This window comes from Cinclus cinclus, unplaced genomic scaffold, assembly GCF_963662255.1.
Source record: "Cinclus cinclus unplaced genomic scaffold, bCinCin1.1 SCAFFOLD_236, whole genome shotgun sequence".
In the NCBI taxonomy this organism is placed as follows: Eukaryota; Metazoa; Chordata; class Aves; order Passeriformes; family Cinclidae; genus Cinclus; species Cinclus cinclus.
In genome coordinates this window covers 29640-48794 of record NW_026912193.1, presented here as the reverse complement: position 1 = coordinate 48794, position 19155 = coordinate 29640, and the positions used below count along the sequence as shown (strand labels likewise).

At 41.3% G+C, this 19155-nt stretch overlaps 1 protein-coding gene across 2 annotated transcripts; it reads left to right on the top strand.

Moving 5' to 3' along the window:
• The first annotated feature begins 1342 nt into the window (after nt 1–1342).
• Nucleotides 1343–18266, top strand: SERINC1 (serine incorporator 1). Of its 2 annotated transcripts, none has more exons than XM_062514558.1 (10): nt 1343–1468; nt 7016–7177; nt 8663–8856; nt 11530–11609; nt 11801–11938; nt 13097–13266; nt 13356–13446; nt 14718–14859; nt 14967–15197; nt 16745–18266. In XM_062514558.1, the coding sequence occupies exons 1-10, from the start codon at nt 1430–1432 to the stop codon at nt 16881–16883; spliced, it is 1386 nt and encodes a 461-aa protein (XP_062370542.1). In that variant the 5' UTR covers nt 1343–1429; the 3' UTR covers nt 16884–18266. The 2 variants fall into 2 exon arrangements, with proteins under 2 accessions (XP_062370542.1, XP_062370543.1); XM_062514559.1 differs by having other exon boundaries at nt 14967–15205; nt 16756–18266.
• Nucleotides 18267–19155: the final 889 nt, after the last annotated feature.

Here is a 19155-nt window from a genome sequence, read left to right as displayed (position 1 = left end):
TGTTAGCTGTGAGCTGATGCTGTGCCTCCAAGACCTTCTGTCTGCTGTGCTGGTGTTACGTGAAAGATGAACAGCACACTTCACTGGCTCAGATTGGTGGACAAACAAAAGTGAACATTCTGAGTTACTGCTGTGCATCTACTGGCAGAACTGAAGGTACTCCAAAATTTTTCAATGTCCACTAATTCTGTTTACTTAACCTTTCAAATAGCTCTAACCATTAATCCCACTTTTTATCACTAGGCAATTGCAGCATTAAAACTTCAGCCTGCAAAAATTCCTTCTAAGTATTTTCATGTTTGATTCTGAAAACAGAATTGCCTTTAAAATCAATTACAAAGGACAGATTTAGCAACATCCACAGATAAATCTATTCTGAGCCCAGCATGTAATAGTGTAATGACTGCATGTTAGTAAGAAGGGAAAATTGTAAGAGATAAAAATGTTCCTAGCTTGTAAAATTATGTACACGACTAAGTATTTTATTTAAAAATCTGATTTCTTTATGCATTCTTCTTCAGTGTCTAGTTTTTGATCTTAAGACATTTTACAAATGAAAGAGTTGCATTTTTCAGCTGAGATGGTATCCTTGGTATTGTAACACCCTCATTATTAAGTGTTTTTTAATAAATGAATGTAAAAGTATGCATTATAATGGCTATATTATTAGATGTATTACCTAATTTTTCCAGTCCTTGATTGATTGTTTTTTAAGGTGCTGCGTTTTATTTTAGGACTGTTTTCTTTGTTTTGTGGGCCTTTTTCCTTTCTTGGGGCTGTGTTCATCTACTATGATTAGTTAGGGATTTCCACAGAAGCTACATAACCGCAGCTAATACCTGTGCACGCAGAGGGGGAGGGTGTGCACCTGGCCAGGGGTCTCTGTGAGCCCCAAGTGTGACTTTTAGCATTGTAATGGACATAGTTCAGCTATGCGACACACGGACATCAAATATTCTGTCAAGTTAATATCCATTGACGTGCATCAACTTGGATCCTTAAAGTTTGTTAGTTCCCAGATGTCCTTGACTGTCTGTTTTACCGGCACACAGCATTTTGATTTACTACATCCCGTTCACTACATCTTAATTTGCTACATCCACGCCTTACAATTAACGAGCTTTAAGCTTCAGGTCCCGGATGTCCTTGACTGACGGATGCAGCCTGCTCCCCTGGCTAGATCTCCTTTCCTTTTTATCAAGCCCGAAGGTGTTGGGAGGCCTGACCTGTACCTCAGGGACCATCCCGGCCCCAGAACCGCGGCACATTCCCCGCGCGCCAGGCGGCCTCGGGCAGCGCCAGGCCGGAAGTGACGTACCCTGCCGTCAGAGCGGCCGGAAGCGCCGCTGGCAGCAGTAAACAACGGCGTCGGGAGCTGCGGCCGCCGCTTCCATCTTGGAGGAGCCCGAGCCCAATCCCGCCGGGGACCATGGGCAGCGTCCTGGGCCTCTGCTCCATGGCGAGCTGGGTAAGGCGGACGTGGGCGGCGCGAGGGGTCCTTCCCTGTCTTTCCCGGCCCGCCGCAGGCTCGGAGCCGGCGGCCTGTGCTTCCCCTCCTCCTTCCCTCCCCACCCGGGCCTCGCCCGTCGCCTCCCCGCGCCTGTGTCACACATGGCGGCTGTGGCGCTGCCTTCCCTCCTCCTCCTGCGGCACGGCGAGCCTGCGAGCCCCTGCCCGGCCCCAGCCGGACTCTGTCCGCCCCGAGCAGCCGTGGGCCCCGCTCCGCCCGGCAGGGCTCTCTCCCCCCCGGCTCTGGAGGGGGCGGGCCCCGCCGTCGTCCCCCTGTCTCGGTGTGCTCCCGGAATCCCCAGGGATCCGTCGGAGCTGTTTCGCCGGCTTTATTGGGAGCTTTGTCCTTAGCCCAGACAGGCCAGCCTGTGGAGCTCCTGGTTGCCGCTTGATCCGCCTTTCTGTGCAGGAGGTGTCCGCTGAAATCGCCTCTCGCCTAATCTGTACAGAGTCTGATCAAATGCTTTGAACTCCAGCGTTTCTTTCGGGAAATCAAAACCTGCACGTTTCCCCGATTCTAATATTTGTATTTAATGCCTGTTTCTGTGGCTTTGTCTTGAGCAGCTCCACCCTTTGTAGCATCTTTGTCTCGCCAAGCCGTCCTTTCCTCGCGGCACAGTAATCCGTAGTGATGTGTCACCACGGTGCTGAGTGAGCACCGTCAGGTGATTTTTGTTCATGGCAAACAGTAGATTGAGACGGCATTAAAACTGTTGGTGCTAGGCAGGAAAGCAAATAAATTGGTAAAGGGTCTTCAACTGAGCCATTGCGGTTTTATCCATAAGTGTTATGTCTTTTCAAGTCTAATCCCTGTCTATATTGACATAATCAAATGGTTTGTGAGTTGTTAGATGTTTTCTGTAAGAATGTCAGTGGAATTGTGAGAATCTGAATTTTTCATACCAAAAATATTGTACCATGCATGAATTAAATTAAATTATCTATTATTAAAGCATGCATACACATACTTATAGTGATATAACAAACCTCATCTTCATCCAAGCTCCTATTTTTTATGCTATTTGAATGTGTGGGCTCTAATACAGAGTGACCTTTAATTAAGGGAGATGATCCATAATCCCTTAATCTCATGTACAAATTACGTGAAATTATCACAGAATTGGAAAATCTGCATGAATTAACTTCCAGGCTGATATGCCTCTAAATAATCAACTGGAACACTGATAATATCCTTTTAACTAATTACTGTCAGGGTTCATTTCGCTCTCATTAACATTTTAAGCGCTACTTAATGGTTTAGCCATTTAGGCTTTAATTACTGACTGAACATAGTTAATATTATTGTAATTATTGTCAAATACTTCATGACATTGTGACTATAGGCTTTCATTCAAATACTTGAGTTAATATATACTGCATTTTCAATTTCATGAACAGCCTTTCTCATAACTGGTTTGTGTTGGTAGTATATGAAGAACCCCTGTCTACTTGCTCTTGATTGTTTGTTTCTCTGCAGAGAAATTCAGCTAGTGGCCTGTTAGATAAAATGATTTGCATGAGATCATAATCCTAATTAAATCAGATTTACTGTGAGTAGTTAACCCCTGTCCCTTCCTTCCAAGTGCCCAACAAATCAGAGTGGGTAGCGTTTGTTGGTATTACTTTTCTCTTTTCCCCTGATGGCTTTAAAGTGTTCATCTTCTTTCTAAATTTAAAACCACAGCTAATCAGCACTTAAAGCCTGTACAGCAGTTCTGCATAGGAGAAATCTGTCCACGTTGTTGTCTAAGAGTATGTCTGAGAAGGAAGCACACAGTGAGGGTGAGGGATCAACTGAGCTAGGCGCAGTGGGGCTGGTGTGGTGCACGCTGTGCCAAGGCCAGCAGAGCTCCTTTGCCTGTGAGGACGCTGCTGTCAGTGTTGCTCCTCCACAGGGCCTCGTGTTGTGCTGTGCAGAGCTGCTCTGCTTGAGGCTCCCGCATCAGGCCTCATGCCCTGCTCTTGTCTTCTGGCCTTTTGTGGTGTGTTACTGCTGTGTGTTACTGCTCTGCCCTCCCGTGTGCTGATCAGGCAGGTTAGCATTTTTAAGAGCAAGGGGAGCCTGTCAGAGAGATGGGGGTGAGGCTGAAGCTGTAAAAGAAGAGCCGTCTCACCAGAAGTCTTCTGCTCCTGACAGCCTAGATTGATAAGGCAGCACCGTTTTCCCTCTGCTGCATCTTGTCTCTATTGTTCTCTTCTCTGCAAGAGCTGAGCTGCTGTTTTGCTCCTTTAATATTCTCTGTGAAGGCAAAGATCTTGATTAATTCAGTGTCTTTAAGCTTAAGAGTAGGGATGATGTAGCTAAACTGACTAGGCCCATCAGGGGCTTAGTGTTTTTGCAAATAGTTAATTAAATATATAGTCTTTTAATCATTACTCCAGTAGAGAGATTATGGTTGATATTGAAAGCTTGCTCTGTGTGCATCAGGGGCAGTAGCATTTGACCTTCTGTGATTTTTTGGGGTTTTCTGTCTCCTTCTCTCTCCTTTAGTATACATTTTGTTGCATGTTCCTCGTGCAATTTCCACTGCCCTGAGGAATGAAGTGACTAGTTTAGCAGGCATGAATTAACTTCTCCAGCTGGCTGCTCCCAGAATAGGTGTGTGGATTGTCTTTTCTTATTTTGCCTTTGTAAACACCATTGAGTTGCTTATTTTTCCTCAAAAATGTAAAGGGATGTGAATTGGTAGGTAAGTAAAAGAGTTTTCGGAAGGCAGTAGATTTCATTCAGTTGTGTCTGAGTAACTTTTGTCTAAGCTTCCTTATGGAAGCAAGTGAAAAAGTAATTGTAGAGTAACTTTTTGTCTGCATCTGGGGAGTTAAGCTTTGATATTCATGGTAGTATCTTGCTGTTTGTTACTACTGAAATTTTTGTGGGAGCTGTGCTTTAAATTTAGGAAGAAAGTGGTGCAAACTCACTTTGTCTCCTCTGCTGATAAGCTGAATTCCATGGGCTGAATGTTTTTTGGCTTCTATTCTTTGGAAGTCTGTAGCAAGTAGTTTTGCTGATAGTATAATAAATACTGTTTTGTGGGAATGGTATGTATTTTATTCACTTTTGCCAAAGAAAGAGAGAGTTGAACTGTAACCTGATTCCTTGTGGAAGCAGCCAGGTTGTATAAATGGTGTCATGTGTCAATAGGTGTCTGTTGTTCAGAGATGTATGTGCATGAGATGTTTAGAGGCAAAACATTTTAAAAGCTTGTGTTGGAGCTCAGACACTCCATTGAGGTGTATGGCCTGTCTTGAGGCACATTATTTCTCTGTGAGGTGGAAACGATCATCTTCATTTCAGCTACTGCGGATGTCTCCTGTCTGTAGGAAGCATTTGTGCTTCTGTTTCCGCTGAGGCAAGGAGCAAATTGCTTGAATTATTTAGGTATTTGAAAAACAGTGTAACACTGGGATTCCTTACAGAAGTGAATTCTTTAACAGGTGCTCCTGTTCCCACGTTTTCTGCAGCAGATGAGCCTAGTCATCTATTCTGCCAAACGCAACCTTTTATTCAACAGTATGTTTAGAAATATTAATGCAGACAGAATTAGTTCAAGAAAGTAATTTTTTGAACAGAGATATTTTTCACTGGAAAGGTTGTTTGTGTGTGTAGGAACTAGTGTAAGACAGTAGTACTGTAAAAGTCTGAGGCATGTGGAGACAATACTTGCCATACGTTTCCTGCTTATGAAGCATAGATGCCCCTAGTGTACTTGCTTGCAGTCGTAGAGCAGTCTCAAAGGTCCACTTACTTTATCTTTTATGTAAAAGAGGGTCTGAGTGGGATGGTCTGGTACCCTGTCCAGTTGCATCTGGAAAACCTCTAGTAATGGAGACTCTACCATATCCTTGGGGAGGTTGTTGCAGGGACTGTTTGCTCCCAGTCTAAATAATTTCTGTATTATATTGAGGTGAAACCTCCTATAATCAGCACCTTCGTATTATTTGTGCTATAGTAATACTGAGTGAAGGAGAAGGTAAAACAGAGTCAGTATAATAACTTTTACATCTTGAAATACTTATAATGAGAATCTAGTCTCACTGGTTTAGCAAGACAAATGTAATGGTGAAGTTTGCTAATACAAAGATGAATCTGTGGCATAGTGGAGTGAAAATTCTTGGCTCCTTGGGGAGGAACACGTGTGCCAAAAGGAATACAGGGAGGTTATTTAAAAGACAGAGTTTGTGGGTCCAGTGTGCGAGTCTGGTTAAAACTGTAAGAATGATAATCCCGAGGGGATTTTCCAGAGGGCTTCTCAGGAGCCTGCCAGGATTGTTGTGGCAGTCTGTCTGCTTCTCCTGGCAGCCCCTGGGGCTTTTCCAATAGCAGCTGGCATTTTTGGTTGTCATGTGACTAAACTGCTGAGAACTTTGACACATGCTGGTCATACCAGGTGATTGGCACGTCCCGGTCATTTTGCCTCGTAACTACTCCTGTCCTTACTTGACTGAGTGTCTCTCATGCAGTGATGAGCCCCTGTGGCTCTTGTCCCATAGTGGAGTTGTCCTTGGATGTGTGCTGGGGAGAAGCTGGGTTTTAACCCTGTTCTGTATCTTTCTGTGTCAGAGGTAGCATGGTTTGTTGTAGCTCAGAGAGGGGCAGTGATCACACATTTCAGTTGTGCCTTTCCTCCTTTGGCTGATGTTTATTTGTGGAACCTCACATTTCTTTTACTTCTGAAATTGTCACTCAGCAAGTGGCAGAGAATTGTTCCTTGCTTCCCAACCCTTTCCTGGTGAAACAGCTCCCTTTTTATCTTCCCACAATTTTCTTTGTGAGAATTAAAATTCGGTAAATTTTCTCCTGTTTGCTTTTTTCCCCTTGTAGTATTACAAGTGTACAGCATTCCCATCCACTTTTGCAGTTGATATTTGGTACCAATAACAAATGTATTGCTCTGTTCTTTACTGTTTGTAACTTTTACATTGTGTAAGTTAATTTTTGCAGAGTAACAGAATTATGTGATATGTGAGTAGTTGCTAATATATAATAGTTTGCAGCCTAAGATTTAGGTTCTATCACCTGTTGTTTTTTTTTTTTGTGTGTTTTGGAAATACTTAATGGCCCCAGTGATGATTGTATTGCAGCTGTGCCAGGTGCTTAGAGTGTACCTACATGACAGTTGTGCTCCTGTGGTATGTTTGTTTAATCTTTGCAGCTGTGGAAGGCACGATGTAGTTGCTAACAAAAGCAATGCTTGCATGTCATTTAGCTGAAATGAAGTAAAGTTCAAGAGAACAAGTGATCCTGAATCCTGTCTTTATTTCTTTTGAATGGCTGAGTGATTACTTCTGGCGTAGCACTGATTTCACTGTGCAGCAGCGCATCGGGAAGGGCTGTTGTTCAGTGGCTCTGTAATGTGTTGCAGTGGCTTAATCTGCACCACTGGTGGGATGCACAAGCATGAGTCATTTTCCATCATAATATCTGATGATCTGCACAGCCTGATTAAATATTGAAATCTAGTAATCCAAAGCTTTTTTAATAATTCATGTTCTCTCTTTCTGTCAGATACCATGCTTGTGTGGAAGTGCCCCATGCCTGCTTTGCCGATGCTGCCCCAGTGGAAACAACTCCACCATAACTCGGCTGATTTATGCCTTCTTTTTACTCCTTGGCGTGAGCGTTGCCTGTGTGATGCTAATACCAGGCATGGAAGAGCAGCTGAAGAAGGTCAGGTTATTTATTGCTAACACTTTTGGTAGAACAAATGTCACAGATAATAGTCATTGATGTCTTGAAAAGCATGGATTTTATTTGGAAATATGTCATTTTGCAACCAGCTGTGCTTCACAGTCACCATTAATTTGTTTGTAAGTCAAAGAAGTTGTGGGAAGATCCCTCTGTAGATGAAAAGCACTGTTTTGAGGTAGAGCCTCTTCTTCAAATGCTCAGAGCAGAAAAAAATTTGCATCAAGCAAGAAAATTAATGTATGTGTAGTTTCAAATTAGGTATTATTGAGATGCTTATATTTATGGCACTGAATTAATTTTTATTGTGGTTGCAATTAAAAAGAATAACCACACTCTAGGATGTCTCTAGTTTCATTAAGCTGTACTAGTTAAAATTCTATTTTAAAGTCTGCAGTGCATAACAAAAATATTTTTCACTAATCATAGTACTGTGTTTTCCACCCATGGAATTAGGAAGTGTCCGTAGGATCTTACAGTTTATTAGGTATATGAAGATGCAATATAAAATTGGAGAGTGGTCATGTGGGTTGCAGTAGAGCTTACAGGTTCACTGAACTTGGGTTGAATGTACTTCTGTTTTGTTTTGCAGGCTTTTGGTTTTTTTTCAGTAGATAGTAGCTTTGGTTAGGCATGATTTTCATGGGTTTTTCCCCCCAAATGATTAATCTGTAAATGTGTGTTGTAAGTTGGTATAGTTACCACATTAGAGCTTCAGTGGAAGCCATGTTAGTCACCTAGGAAAGAAAATTACAGCCTTCTGGAGTATGACTTGACTTCTAAAACATGTTGCTCATGTCCTGGTAGTGACTGGAGAGAATGTTCTCAGCTGTTTCATATGGAAGTTACAGATATACCTAATCGATGGTGATGGTATTTTTTTGGGAAAGGCTGTGTCTGTTTTAAAGAGATGCAAGCAGACTGCCACCTCGTAGCTATATCATAAGCCTTATAGTAACTATCAAGTCAAATTTACCAGTACCCAGATCTTTAATTATCATTTGATTCAGATCAACCAGGGAAAACTGCATTTCTTTGAGAAGTTCTGAAATTGCTAGTAACATAAACAGCCTGGTAATAAGATCCCTGCCCTGTTCCTGGAAACGTTCAAGGTCAGGTGAGATGGAGCCTTGAGCAGCTTGATGTAGTTGAAGATGTCCTTGCCCATGGCAAACAGATTAGTCTAGGTGAGCTTTAAAGTTCTCCTCCAACCCAGACTATTCTATGGAAAGATTTATTTTATATTATGCAGCCTGTGCAGGGTTGGTTTTTTTTTTTTTCCTTACATGTGTTTGATATTGTAGTTGGACTGTAGCTAATGATGCAGTCCTTCAATATCGTATTTTCCAACAGTGTTAATAGTTGCATGTTGCAGTATTAATGAATTGTGCATTGGAAATGTATTAATGTGCATTTACTGACAGGAGGTCTTTCAAAGATGACTGACGTGTCTTGTATTCATCACAGATTCCTGGATTTTGTGATGGAGGGTTGGGCACAAGCATTCCTGGTGTGCAGGGCCACGTGAACTGTGATGTCCTGGTTGGCTACAAGGCTGTGTACCGTGTGTGTTTTGGCATGGCCATGTTCTTCCTTCTCTTCTCCTTGCTGATGATCAAAGTGAAGAGCAGCAATGACCCCAGAGCAGCGGTGCACAATGGGTAAGATGGAGAAATGAGTGCTGAAATGAGCTGGTGATTAATTTTCGTTTCATTCCAGAGAGATTTTTTTGAGAAATGAAAAGATTTAAGAGCCTCATCTGTTCTTTGAGAATTATATTCCTCTTAACTTTGAACTTTGTAAGAACTTTTGTTCTTTTCTGAACAGTTTTCTTTTGAAGGTTATAGCAGTTACGCATACATATCTATATAAATGTATAAAACTTATCTTTTCTCTTTCTGCTATCTTTTCAATTGCCCCTCTGCAAAAAGAACTGAATGTATCTGGTTTCTGAGCTTTCCAGTAGATTTTCTTTTGTATTTAATTTTATTTAGGGTTATCAGATGGAAGACGCTGCTTCTTCAAGGTGACTGTATTTAAACAGAAGCTATGAACAGTTAAGCCATAAAATTTTATTTTATATTTAGTATATTAGGATTAAACATGTCTACCACAAAATGAGAGAAGTTTCAAATTGTTTCTGTAGGGGAAAATAAAATAATTAAGACTGAGCAGAATATTGCTTTGTTTATTTATGGGGTTTTTTTGGTCTAAAGAAAAAGAGAGTGCAATATTAAGAAATGCTAGCAAGAGTAACTCAATTCAGCCTTTCCCTCCCCCCTGCTTTGTTCAGGAAAATATGCTTGTTGTGAGCAAGAAGAAAGTGGTTCAGCTACATTCTGAATCAGAGCTCTGTTGTTTTTTGGGTTTTTTTCAGAAAAAGGCACATGATGATTCTACATGATGTGGGATGTTTTTTACCTAAAATTGTTCTTAAGTGTTTGGGATCTTCTTGATAACCTATCTTATTTGGAGTTGTGCTCCCCAGTACAAATTTAGGTACAATTTATGCAACCTATAGCAGTTTGCTCTTCTTAGCCAATCTAACATCAGCACTAGGATAAAAGAAAAACATTGTTATTTAATTGTTGCTGGTGAAGTATTTAATAACATTACTTTCAACACTTCTGCAATAACTTGTTGCTTCAATAATGTGTTACAGTGAGCTTTATGAAAAGCTTTATGGGTTTTGATTTTTGAAATTGTGTATATGTTCAGTAATGCTTTGAGGTGTAGTCTCTTTGTCAGTGATTTGAAATACTCAGAATACGAGGTTTTAGCATATATGTTTACTAACTTTCTCATGCTTGCATGCAGGTTAAACCCAGTAACATGATCTACTGCCAGTGTTTACCTTCTCTGCTTTTTTAATGGCAGTCAGAGTGGTTTCTTGCCTCAGGTTTATGATAACAATAAAAGAAAAACGATTATAATGTATCTATGATACAGTTGCTCGCTTGTACAGAATGCACAGTAGCTTTAGTTGTTATTTTAGATGACTATTGTTTTCACTTGTCATATGGGGTAGACTGTGAAGATCCATTAAAAAAAATCTAGAATTAGAGATTAAATATATACAAACTTGAACCCATTCTTATTTCTGTAATTGAGAATGACATTGATTAAAAAAAAAGTGGATTCTAAAACTAGTTTTAGTGGGGCTTGTATTGCACTGTAAATGTTAACAACTTAATTCAACTTTCAGATTGGATTTAGTCACTTCTCTATATCCCAGGGAATTAGTTAATTTTGTTCTGTATTCTACGCTTCTATTATCTCACATAGTTCCTCTCCACACAACTAGCTTGTTCTGGTCTCCATCACTTGATTGTAACAGCCAGCGAGAGAGATTACACTTGTTCAAAGTATGGGAGGAAATGGGAACAGATAGAAAACTTGAAGAATTGACAAGTGTTTGATATTGTGGGGGTGTGGTACATATCTTTATGCTGTTATATTCAGTTTTGAAGTGCATGTAGATGGCATCATGCCTGTTTTTGGAGCTGCCAGTCACTGGGATAAGAAAAAATAGTCTTCACCTCCTTACAGTTTTGTTGTTGATGTTCCCTATGCAGGATATATTTATATTGTTAGTATTTGAGGTGAGTTCGGTGTATCTTTGGTGAAGGATACTCCCTTGTATGCTTTCTGGAAACATCTGATCTGTTTTGATGGTCTGTGAATGCATATCTTTTATTGGAAGGAAAATTGTAATGACACTGGACTGAAACAGGGACGTAGAACTTGACTGAGTCTTGTCTATGCAGGATAAATAATTTGCTTTTGTTTTTGTGATAAATCCTCATCAGCTGTAGGCCTAGAGAATCTGAAGTTGGGTGGGAAGAATCCAGACTTCTGTATCTCTCTCTCTCTCTCTCTCTCATGTAGGAAGTGAGCCAAGACTGGTAGGGAGCTCCAGCATAATATTTTATGTCATTGTAGGCACCCACCAGACCTTTGATGTTAAAACCAGGAAGGGATTTTTTTAACCCATTTTTCTAATATGTAGACAATTCAATAATCTCACTGCTTTGCCTTAAAATGTTCTTGAGAAGAAAAAAATCAGCTCACAGTTGGCCTAATTTGTAGTTCATGAGTAAGAAGACACCTCTGGGAAACGTGCCAAACTCTGTGTCCATCTAGCACAGTTTAAACATAATTTTTTGGAGAACAAAAATCTTGGACAGATAAAATTTTTATCCTGCTTCAAATGAGGCAAGTTAAGAATGAGCAAATAAAAAAAACCCAAAAACTAACAACTCTTAAAGGTGTGGTTTTTATGGCTGAATTAGACCAGACTTAACCGTTGCCTTAATTTTTTTATTTCCCTTTAGATTCTGGTTCTTTAAATTTGCGACGGCACTTGCAATTAGTGTTGGAGCTTTCTTCATACCTGAGGGACCATTTACAACGGGTGAGGGAATATTGTATTCCTCTGTATCATGGTGAAATCATATTTAGTTTTTTAAAAAGTAAGTGCATGCTGATGTCATACAGTTTTAATTGTAGCTGTGTAACTCTTGTACTTCTCTGTGTTTAGGGACACTAAGATGGGGGCTAAATCACCTATGGTTCTTAATTGGTTTTGTTTTACTTCTCTTCTAGTTTGGTTTTATGTAGGTATGGCTGGAGCATTCTGCTTTATTCTTATTCAGCTGGTCTTGCTTATTGACTTTGCCCATTCCTGGAATGAATCTTGGGTTGAAAAAATGGAGGAAGGAAACTCAAGGTGCTGGTATGCAGGTAAGGAGGGACTGTACTACAGTCAAGTTTTAAATTTCATTTAATGTACATTGTGTTAAATAAGTTATTCACTGAATAGTTCATTTTGCCATTGCAGAAAGGGCTGCTTCAATACATAAGTATAATTTTCTCAGTTTTGTAGTTCAGCTCCATTGGTGTCCTTCTGTTGTCAAGTTAAGTAAGAGGAATCAGGGAGAGGTGCAGCAGCCTCTGAGTAATAAGATCTATTCCCTGGGAGCAGGGCAGGAGTTTCCCACAGTCATGGGATGGGTGGGGTTGGAAGGGACCACAGCAGCTCATCTGATCCAGCTTACCAGCTCAAGCAGGGTCATCCTGGAGCACATGGCGCAGGATTGTGTCCAGATGGTTCTTGAATATCTCCAGTGAGTGAGACTCCACAACCTCTCTGGGCAATCTGTTCCAGGGTGCAGTCAAACACAATTTTTCCCTCGCGTTCAGGTGGAACTTTCTGTGTGTCATGATATCAGAGAAGTGGTAACTGCAGCTTTTTGGTTCGTTTTTTTTCTTTTTGCAGCCGCAGGTTTTGCTATCCCTTTAGTGCTGATTAAAGACAAAGTAAACTGTTAGTGCTTCATGTTGAGTAGCATCATATCAAACAACTGTTTTTTCTGGTTGCCAATCATTCTTTGAAAGTATATGTTAAGTGCAAGGCCAGGGTAGTGAAGGAGAGTTGAAGTAATCTCCCTGGAGAAATCATGTTTTAATAAATTGTTGCAGATGTGATAATTTAGGTGTTTCAAAAGACAGCATGGCCTGTCTTCGTTCAGTAGCAACTTCTCTATTTAGTGTTTTTACTAACATGTAATTTGAAAATTTGTTTTAGCCTCTGTTGGAGAAGCATTTCTTCAGTTTCTTTTTTAAGCTGTTAGCCAAGGTGTGTGCAGTACAACTGTGTTCCTTTATCCTCCTTGCTCTTTCTGGTTGCTGTTAGAGCATTGGACAATCAAGCATAGCTTCAGAATTCCTATGTATTGTTTCTTTTTAATACTTCACAAGCTATTTGCGAATTTCTTTTATGTTTTAGTGCCCAGAACTCTCATTGTATGTTGTATACCACACTTGATAATTATGCAGTATTATTGCAGTCTTAGTAGTCTCTGTTATTAACCAGTTTAACTATTTTTTTTTTCTTCACAGCTCTGCTCTCTGCTACAGCTGTCAACTATCTGCTGTCTCTAGTAGCTATTGTCTTGTTTTATGTTTATTACACTCATCCAGAAGGTTGTTCTGAAAACAAGACATTCATCAGTGTTAATATGCTCCTGTGCATTGGTGCTTCTGTAATGTCAATTCTGCCAAGGATTCAGGTAAGATTTTAATTGTGTTGCCTCTTGTGTTATCAGAGTATAATCGTGCCTGCAACTTTTGATTGTCTTAACTTCCCTGTTTTGTGTAGGAATCTCAGCCAAGATCTGGTTTGCTGCAGTCTTCGGTCATCACAATTTACACAATGTATTTGACTTGGTCAGCTATGACCAATGAGCCAGGTAAGTGTAGTAGCAAGGTAGAGCTTATTGAACAACCAGTTCAGCAATAAATTGTACTTCAGCTCTTTTGCAGGGTAGCATTAGGGTCATAGAACATACATGCCTTAGGGCTCAGCTATGTGTGCTGCCATGAGCCCACTCTCCTGAGGGATAGGAAGGGATGGGCAACGGTGAGGGAGGGCAGGCTCTGTGTGGCTGGTCCAGTCAAACTCCTTTGAGAGGGGGAGAGGGAAGCAGAGTGGCACTTCTTCCAAGGTGTACTCACCTTTTCCTCCCCCTGAAGCCACATTCCTAGACAATGTGGGAGGTATAAAATAGCAACGTGGTCTTGCCCACACATCACTGAGCTCTGCCACCTCTGCAGCCAGCATAGGATAGTGTCTTCTCCCCTGCTTATATGGCGTGTAAGAATTTCTGTTCTTTGCTGGCAGAACTGCAGTATTCTAAAGCTTAGATTTTTGCAGATTACTGCAACTCCTCTGAGGGGTCTAGGAGTTTCACCTCTCTACCAGGTTTCATGTTTCTTAGGTGACCAAGATGCTACTGATTATATTTTTCTTCAAACTGAGGATTTATAACAAGTATTAATAAATGTTGTCGGTGTTTGTGTCTGGAAACAGTTAATATCTCAAAAAAAAAAAAAAAAAGAAAGAAATAAGTGCAGAAAATCTGGTGATTAAAATGAATCACCAGATACTGATTTTAGTGGTTTTGATTGGGTCTCTGACCCTTTTATCTTAGTTATGGACAATTTTCTGTGCTTCCATGTTGTGGAATACAGGAGTCATCTAATTCAGGCAGCGATTATGAGAAAATAGGATTGTCTGCTGCTTTCAACTATTTCATCAGTGCTACCTGTGGATGCTATGGGTTGGGAACCACTCATAATAAAAAACTGACTTACTGACATGGCATTGTTTTCCAATTCTGGGATGACTCGGGTACCTCATTTGTAGAATATGTTTGTCAAACTTGTTTTCTGGCAGTAGAATTGCTGAAGTTTATTATGCAGAAGTTTTTGCTTTGTTGAATCTGGTCATGTGAGATGGAATGGTAAAGCAGTTGATGCATATCTTGCATAAGTTCAGAATCCTTTTATCTGCTTGATGAGACAGATTTTTATGCCGTATACTGTCATTTCCCTGCTCTAGAGAGATTTAGTAGTCTAAAATTAGATAAAATTTCACTTCAAGACTGTCACAGTCACGAAGTTCCTTTCTGTTTCTGCCTATTCTTGTGTAATTTAAGTTCTAATGCAGTTTCCCTCACAGACAGGCGCTGTAACCCCAGTCTGCTGAGCATCATTGGTTACAACAGTACCACCATTCCAACCCAAGGTCAGGTAGTGCAGTGGTGGGATGCACAAGGAATTGTAGGACTGGTTTTGTTTTTGCTGTGTGTTCTCTATTCAAGGTAAGCTTCCTTTAAAAAAATACATTAATTTTTATCACTTATTACTGTTGGATACTAAATTGTATTTATTTGGGTAACTGTACTATATCCTTTCCTGTCAAATCCAGCATCCGGACATCCAACAACAGCCAAGTTAACAAGCTGATGCTGACCAGTGATGAATCAACACTGATAGAAGATGGAATGCCCAGGAGTGATGGCTCCCTTGATGATGGAGATGATGTTCACCGAGCTATAGATAATGAGAGGGATGGAGTTACTTATAGTTACTCCTTCTTCCACTTCATGCTTTTCCTGGCATCACTGTATATCATGATGACACTTACCAACTGGTACAGGTATTTACATTTGGTTAGATGTTGTGCTGATAATGAGCATACAAGATGCCGTCTCTTGCAGGACAAGGAGGCACAAGTTGCATGCTCTGGAATGTAGGTTTTGAGTGGGCCTTCTCAAGGCAAGTTACTGTTTGAGTTACAGTTAGGGAACTCTATTTGAAAACTGTAGCATACCTTGTTCACAAGCACCTGTCGTATTTTCTAGGATGATTCTTGTCATTCACTGAACTGCTGAAAGACATCCCGCTGAAGAGAACAGGATGAAGTCTTAAATTATATAACAGCTAAGAATTAACAAGCACTAGGCCTATGTCTGGTACAGAGAGCTAGAAGAAGGACATGTTATATCAGCAGGTCAAGGGGGAGGTGTTTCTTCCTGTCTGCTCAGTGCTAGTGACTCCTCCAGTTGTGGGGCTTCCCAGTACGAGAGAGACAGGGAGAGAGTCCAGCAAAGGGCCACAAAGATGTTGAAGGGACTGGAGCATCAGTGATGTGAGGAGAAGCTGAGAGAGCTGGGACTGTCCAGCTTGGAGAAGAGAAGGTCCAAGGGGTGTCTCACCAATGTATATAAACACCTGAAGCAGGTGTGCAGAGAGGATGGAACCAAGACTTCTCAGTGGTGCCTAGTGACATGGCCAGAGGCAAAGGGCACAAGCTGAGACACAGGCAGTTCTCTCTGAACATCAGGAAACACTTCTTCATTGCTAGGGTGACTGAGCACTTGGCACAAGTTGCCAGGGAAAGTGGTGGAGTTTCCATTCTTGGAGATGTACTCCAAAGTCATCTGGGACATCAGGACACAGGATTTAGGTGTCCCCGTTGGAACAGTGGAGCTGGACTAGAGAACCTCAGTGGTCTCTTCCAACCACAGGCATTCTGTGACAGGGCTTGGTGGAACGAAATTATGTTGTCTGCTTCTTGAAAAGAAGAACAAACCCTCACAATTAAATAGTCCTCCTGTGTGTGAACTGTTGCTAACTGCTTGATAAGGTGTTCTTCAGAATTAAAAAAGACAAATAAAGATACCTAGTTACTTGGCAAAGAACAATTCGTATTGAAAAAGCAACACTTAAAGGTACTTCCATCAGAAATAACTCTTAATAGGTAGTGCTGCTGTGGATTTGATTTGTGGCCTTGCTTGGGTCAATATGACATCAGGATGATTAATTTCTTTAGGTGCTGTCCTTTGGCAAGGCAGAACACATTCTTTGTATCTCTAAGTGCTATCTATTTATTGTCTTTCTGCAGATTGCTTAGAGATTCCTTGTAATTACTTCTGCTTCTTGGCAGCTTCTCATACTGATTATTTTTTGTGCTGCTGTTGTTTTTCCACCTCCTGTGACACCAGCTTATGAGTAGTTATTGTACACAGACTTCACACCAGTCTGTTTTTGTACAGGCAGCTGTAAACTTCCTGGAAGAAGGGTCCTTTGAGGTGTCAGTTGAAAATGATCTGTGAAAACGGTGTTTAAGGGTGGCTTGGAACACAAGTATGTTGTATTGAAAAAAAATGGCAAATTATCCTTTTTCTTTTTCTTGGTTCACAGTCCGGATTCTTCTTACGAGACAATGACCAGCAAGTGGCCATCCGTGTGGGTGAAGATCTCTTCCAGCTGGATTGGCATCGTGCTGTACGTGTGGACTCTGGTGGCTCCACTGGTTCTTACCAACCGTGATTTTGACTGAGCTGCACTGCTCTGGAGGGAGGCTGTGCTAGCACCACGTGTCGCTGAAACAAACAGTATTCCGGGTGATAGTGTGGGTGTAAATACATGTGTGTGTGTGTGTGTGTGTGTGTGCTGTCCAGGTAGTATCCCCTGCTTTATCCTGCATGATTACCTTGAATCATGTCTTGTCATTTCATTAAATGACTTTTTCTAGATGAGCTCAAATACAGAATTACTCCCTAGTTTGAGTGCTTTGGGAGCGCGAGATGTAAGGTAAGAACTTCTGGAAGTACAGTTTTTTCCCTTCAATTGCATTAAATAGTTGTAGGAAGAAAAGTGCAAGTGTTAATTAGGGTAACTAAACAGTGCTACATCAGTCTTTGCAAGTAAAGGTGGGACTGCCTTTGATGATCCCTGTTGCCTTGATTCCAAAGTAAGCCTTGAGTAAGTGTTGTTAGACTCGAAGTGGAGCACATTGGGGTTTATACTGGACATCTTGCAGCACTTTGGCACTAACAGCCTGACCTTTCCCATGCTGAGGGCAGCAGTACCTTCAGCACAGATGTGAGAGGGGGAAATTTGCACCTGGAGCTGCAGAGGAGCCATTCCAGTGTGTCCCATTGCACACAGGAGGACGGGCACCCTGGGGAGAATTATCCTGGTATCAGATGCTCAGAAGCATGTTTTTAAGGCACTTGTTTACCATGTGCATCTACATATTATTACTGTTTTTTAAAGTAGTTTAAATGGCATAGCCGTGCTGTAATTTATTGCTGTTTTGTGTGCCACTTTCTTCTTGGCTAAGCTACAGTCATGGAGATTGCAAGGAGCTGAGTGGTGAAAGCTGTGTAAGCCCTTTAGGGGAAACAAGTATTGTGATAAAAAAAGGCAGAGAAAAAGGAGTACTGAAATGACAATAACTAAAGGAGGTTTGCATTTACTGAGGCTTCAACTGAAGGGTTTCTTAAAATATTTGGGGCTCTGAATCTTGAAATCTTTTACTGTATTAGGTATTTTTCTTGTTGTCCATTGCCAGAGATGGACTTGAAAGTCTAAATCTAGGCATAGTTCCTGTGCAGTTATAAAATCTTAAAATGCTTTTGTGCTTGCTGCTTTGTAACTGAAGTACATAAGCTGCATAGTTTCTCTGTTACTTGCTACAACTTGAGCCTGGAGCAGCCTGACTGGGAGTGACCCTGGAGCCTGCAGCAGATGTCATGCTCATCTCTTTCTGTGGTGTTTGTAACTGTGACTTCCTGTTGCTATTCTCTTTTTATTTTAATTCTGCACCTGAACACTGACATTTACTGCAAAAGTCTGACATGTCAAGTCAAACTTGAGACAGTAAAGGCTTGTAGTAATTTGGCGTATGTTGTTACCTTAATAAATAAATTTGAATGAAGATGTCCCATGACTTTTGATGTCTAATGCTGGTACCAGATGTGGCTATTGCAAGGGTTTGTGTAACCTTCTCATCCCCTCTTTCTGGGGATGCTGTGTAGCACTGTCAGGGTCTGAGGAGAGCTGACGGTGCTGCAGAGCACACCTGTGACTGCCTGGCTCTTTTGGGAGGTCATGAGTAACCCCCTGGGTGAAGTCATGTGCCCTAGGCAGTTTGTCCCAGGAAACAGACATGCCTTGCACCTGTAATTGCATTCCTGCTCCATCAGCTGCTGCCACCTTACTGGATTGCACCTGTTTAAACTGGGGTAAAAATACCTCAACACCACAACAGTTCCAGATCCTCTAACAGAGAATTCAGAAGATGAACAGACTGCTCTGTCTATGGATTCAGCTCCTTGTACAAGTGACCAGATTACTCCTTTGGCAAAAAATTTTAATCTACTGCCAGAGTTTGGGGGTGTGGTTTTTGTCTTGCAGGTATAAAGTTACTGAAAACCAGTTCCTCTCTTTGCTGAGCCTTCATGCTCTGGAGGTGCTCAGACTTTATTTTCAGTTACAGCTTGACTTAGTGTTTGTATTAGAATCAGGAGCTCAAGGTGAGAGGATGTGCGTTAAAGTGCATCAGCTGCCCCTTCCCACCGTGGGGCAGGAACCCCCTCTGGTTCTGTAGCACAAGTACACAAACTCACTGCAGCACCTGGGGCTTCCATGAGTGCAGTAGAGGACACACAGCTTGGAGGAGGGCAGGGCTCCTCCAAAGGAAGGAAAGTGATGGGGCTCTGCCACCACTCTCGGTACGAAATCAAAGAGAGAACACAACTTTTGTGTGCTACTACTGGAGAATTTGCTGCATTAAACACTTGTTTTGGAGGCTTATCAATAACCCC

Excerpts from the sequence above, each read along its gene's own strand:
- SERINC1 (XM_062514558.1), top strand. The coding sequence starts at position 1,430 with ATGGGCAGCGTCCTGGGCCTCTGCTCCATGGCGAGCTGG. Across the intron at positions 11,610-11,800 it reads TGAGGGACCATTTACAACGG|TTTGGTTTTATGTAGGTATG; the intron begins GTGAGGGAATAT and ends CTTCTCTTCTAG. Across the intron at positions 13,267-13,355 it reads CAATTCTGCCAAGGATTCAG|GAATCTCAGCCAAGATCTGG; the intron begins GTAAGATTTTAA and ends TGTTTTGTGTAG.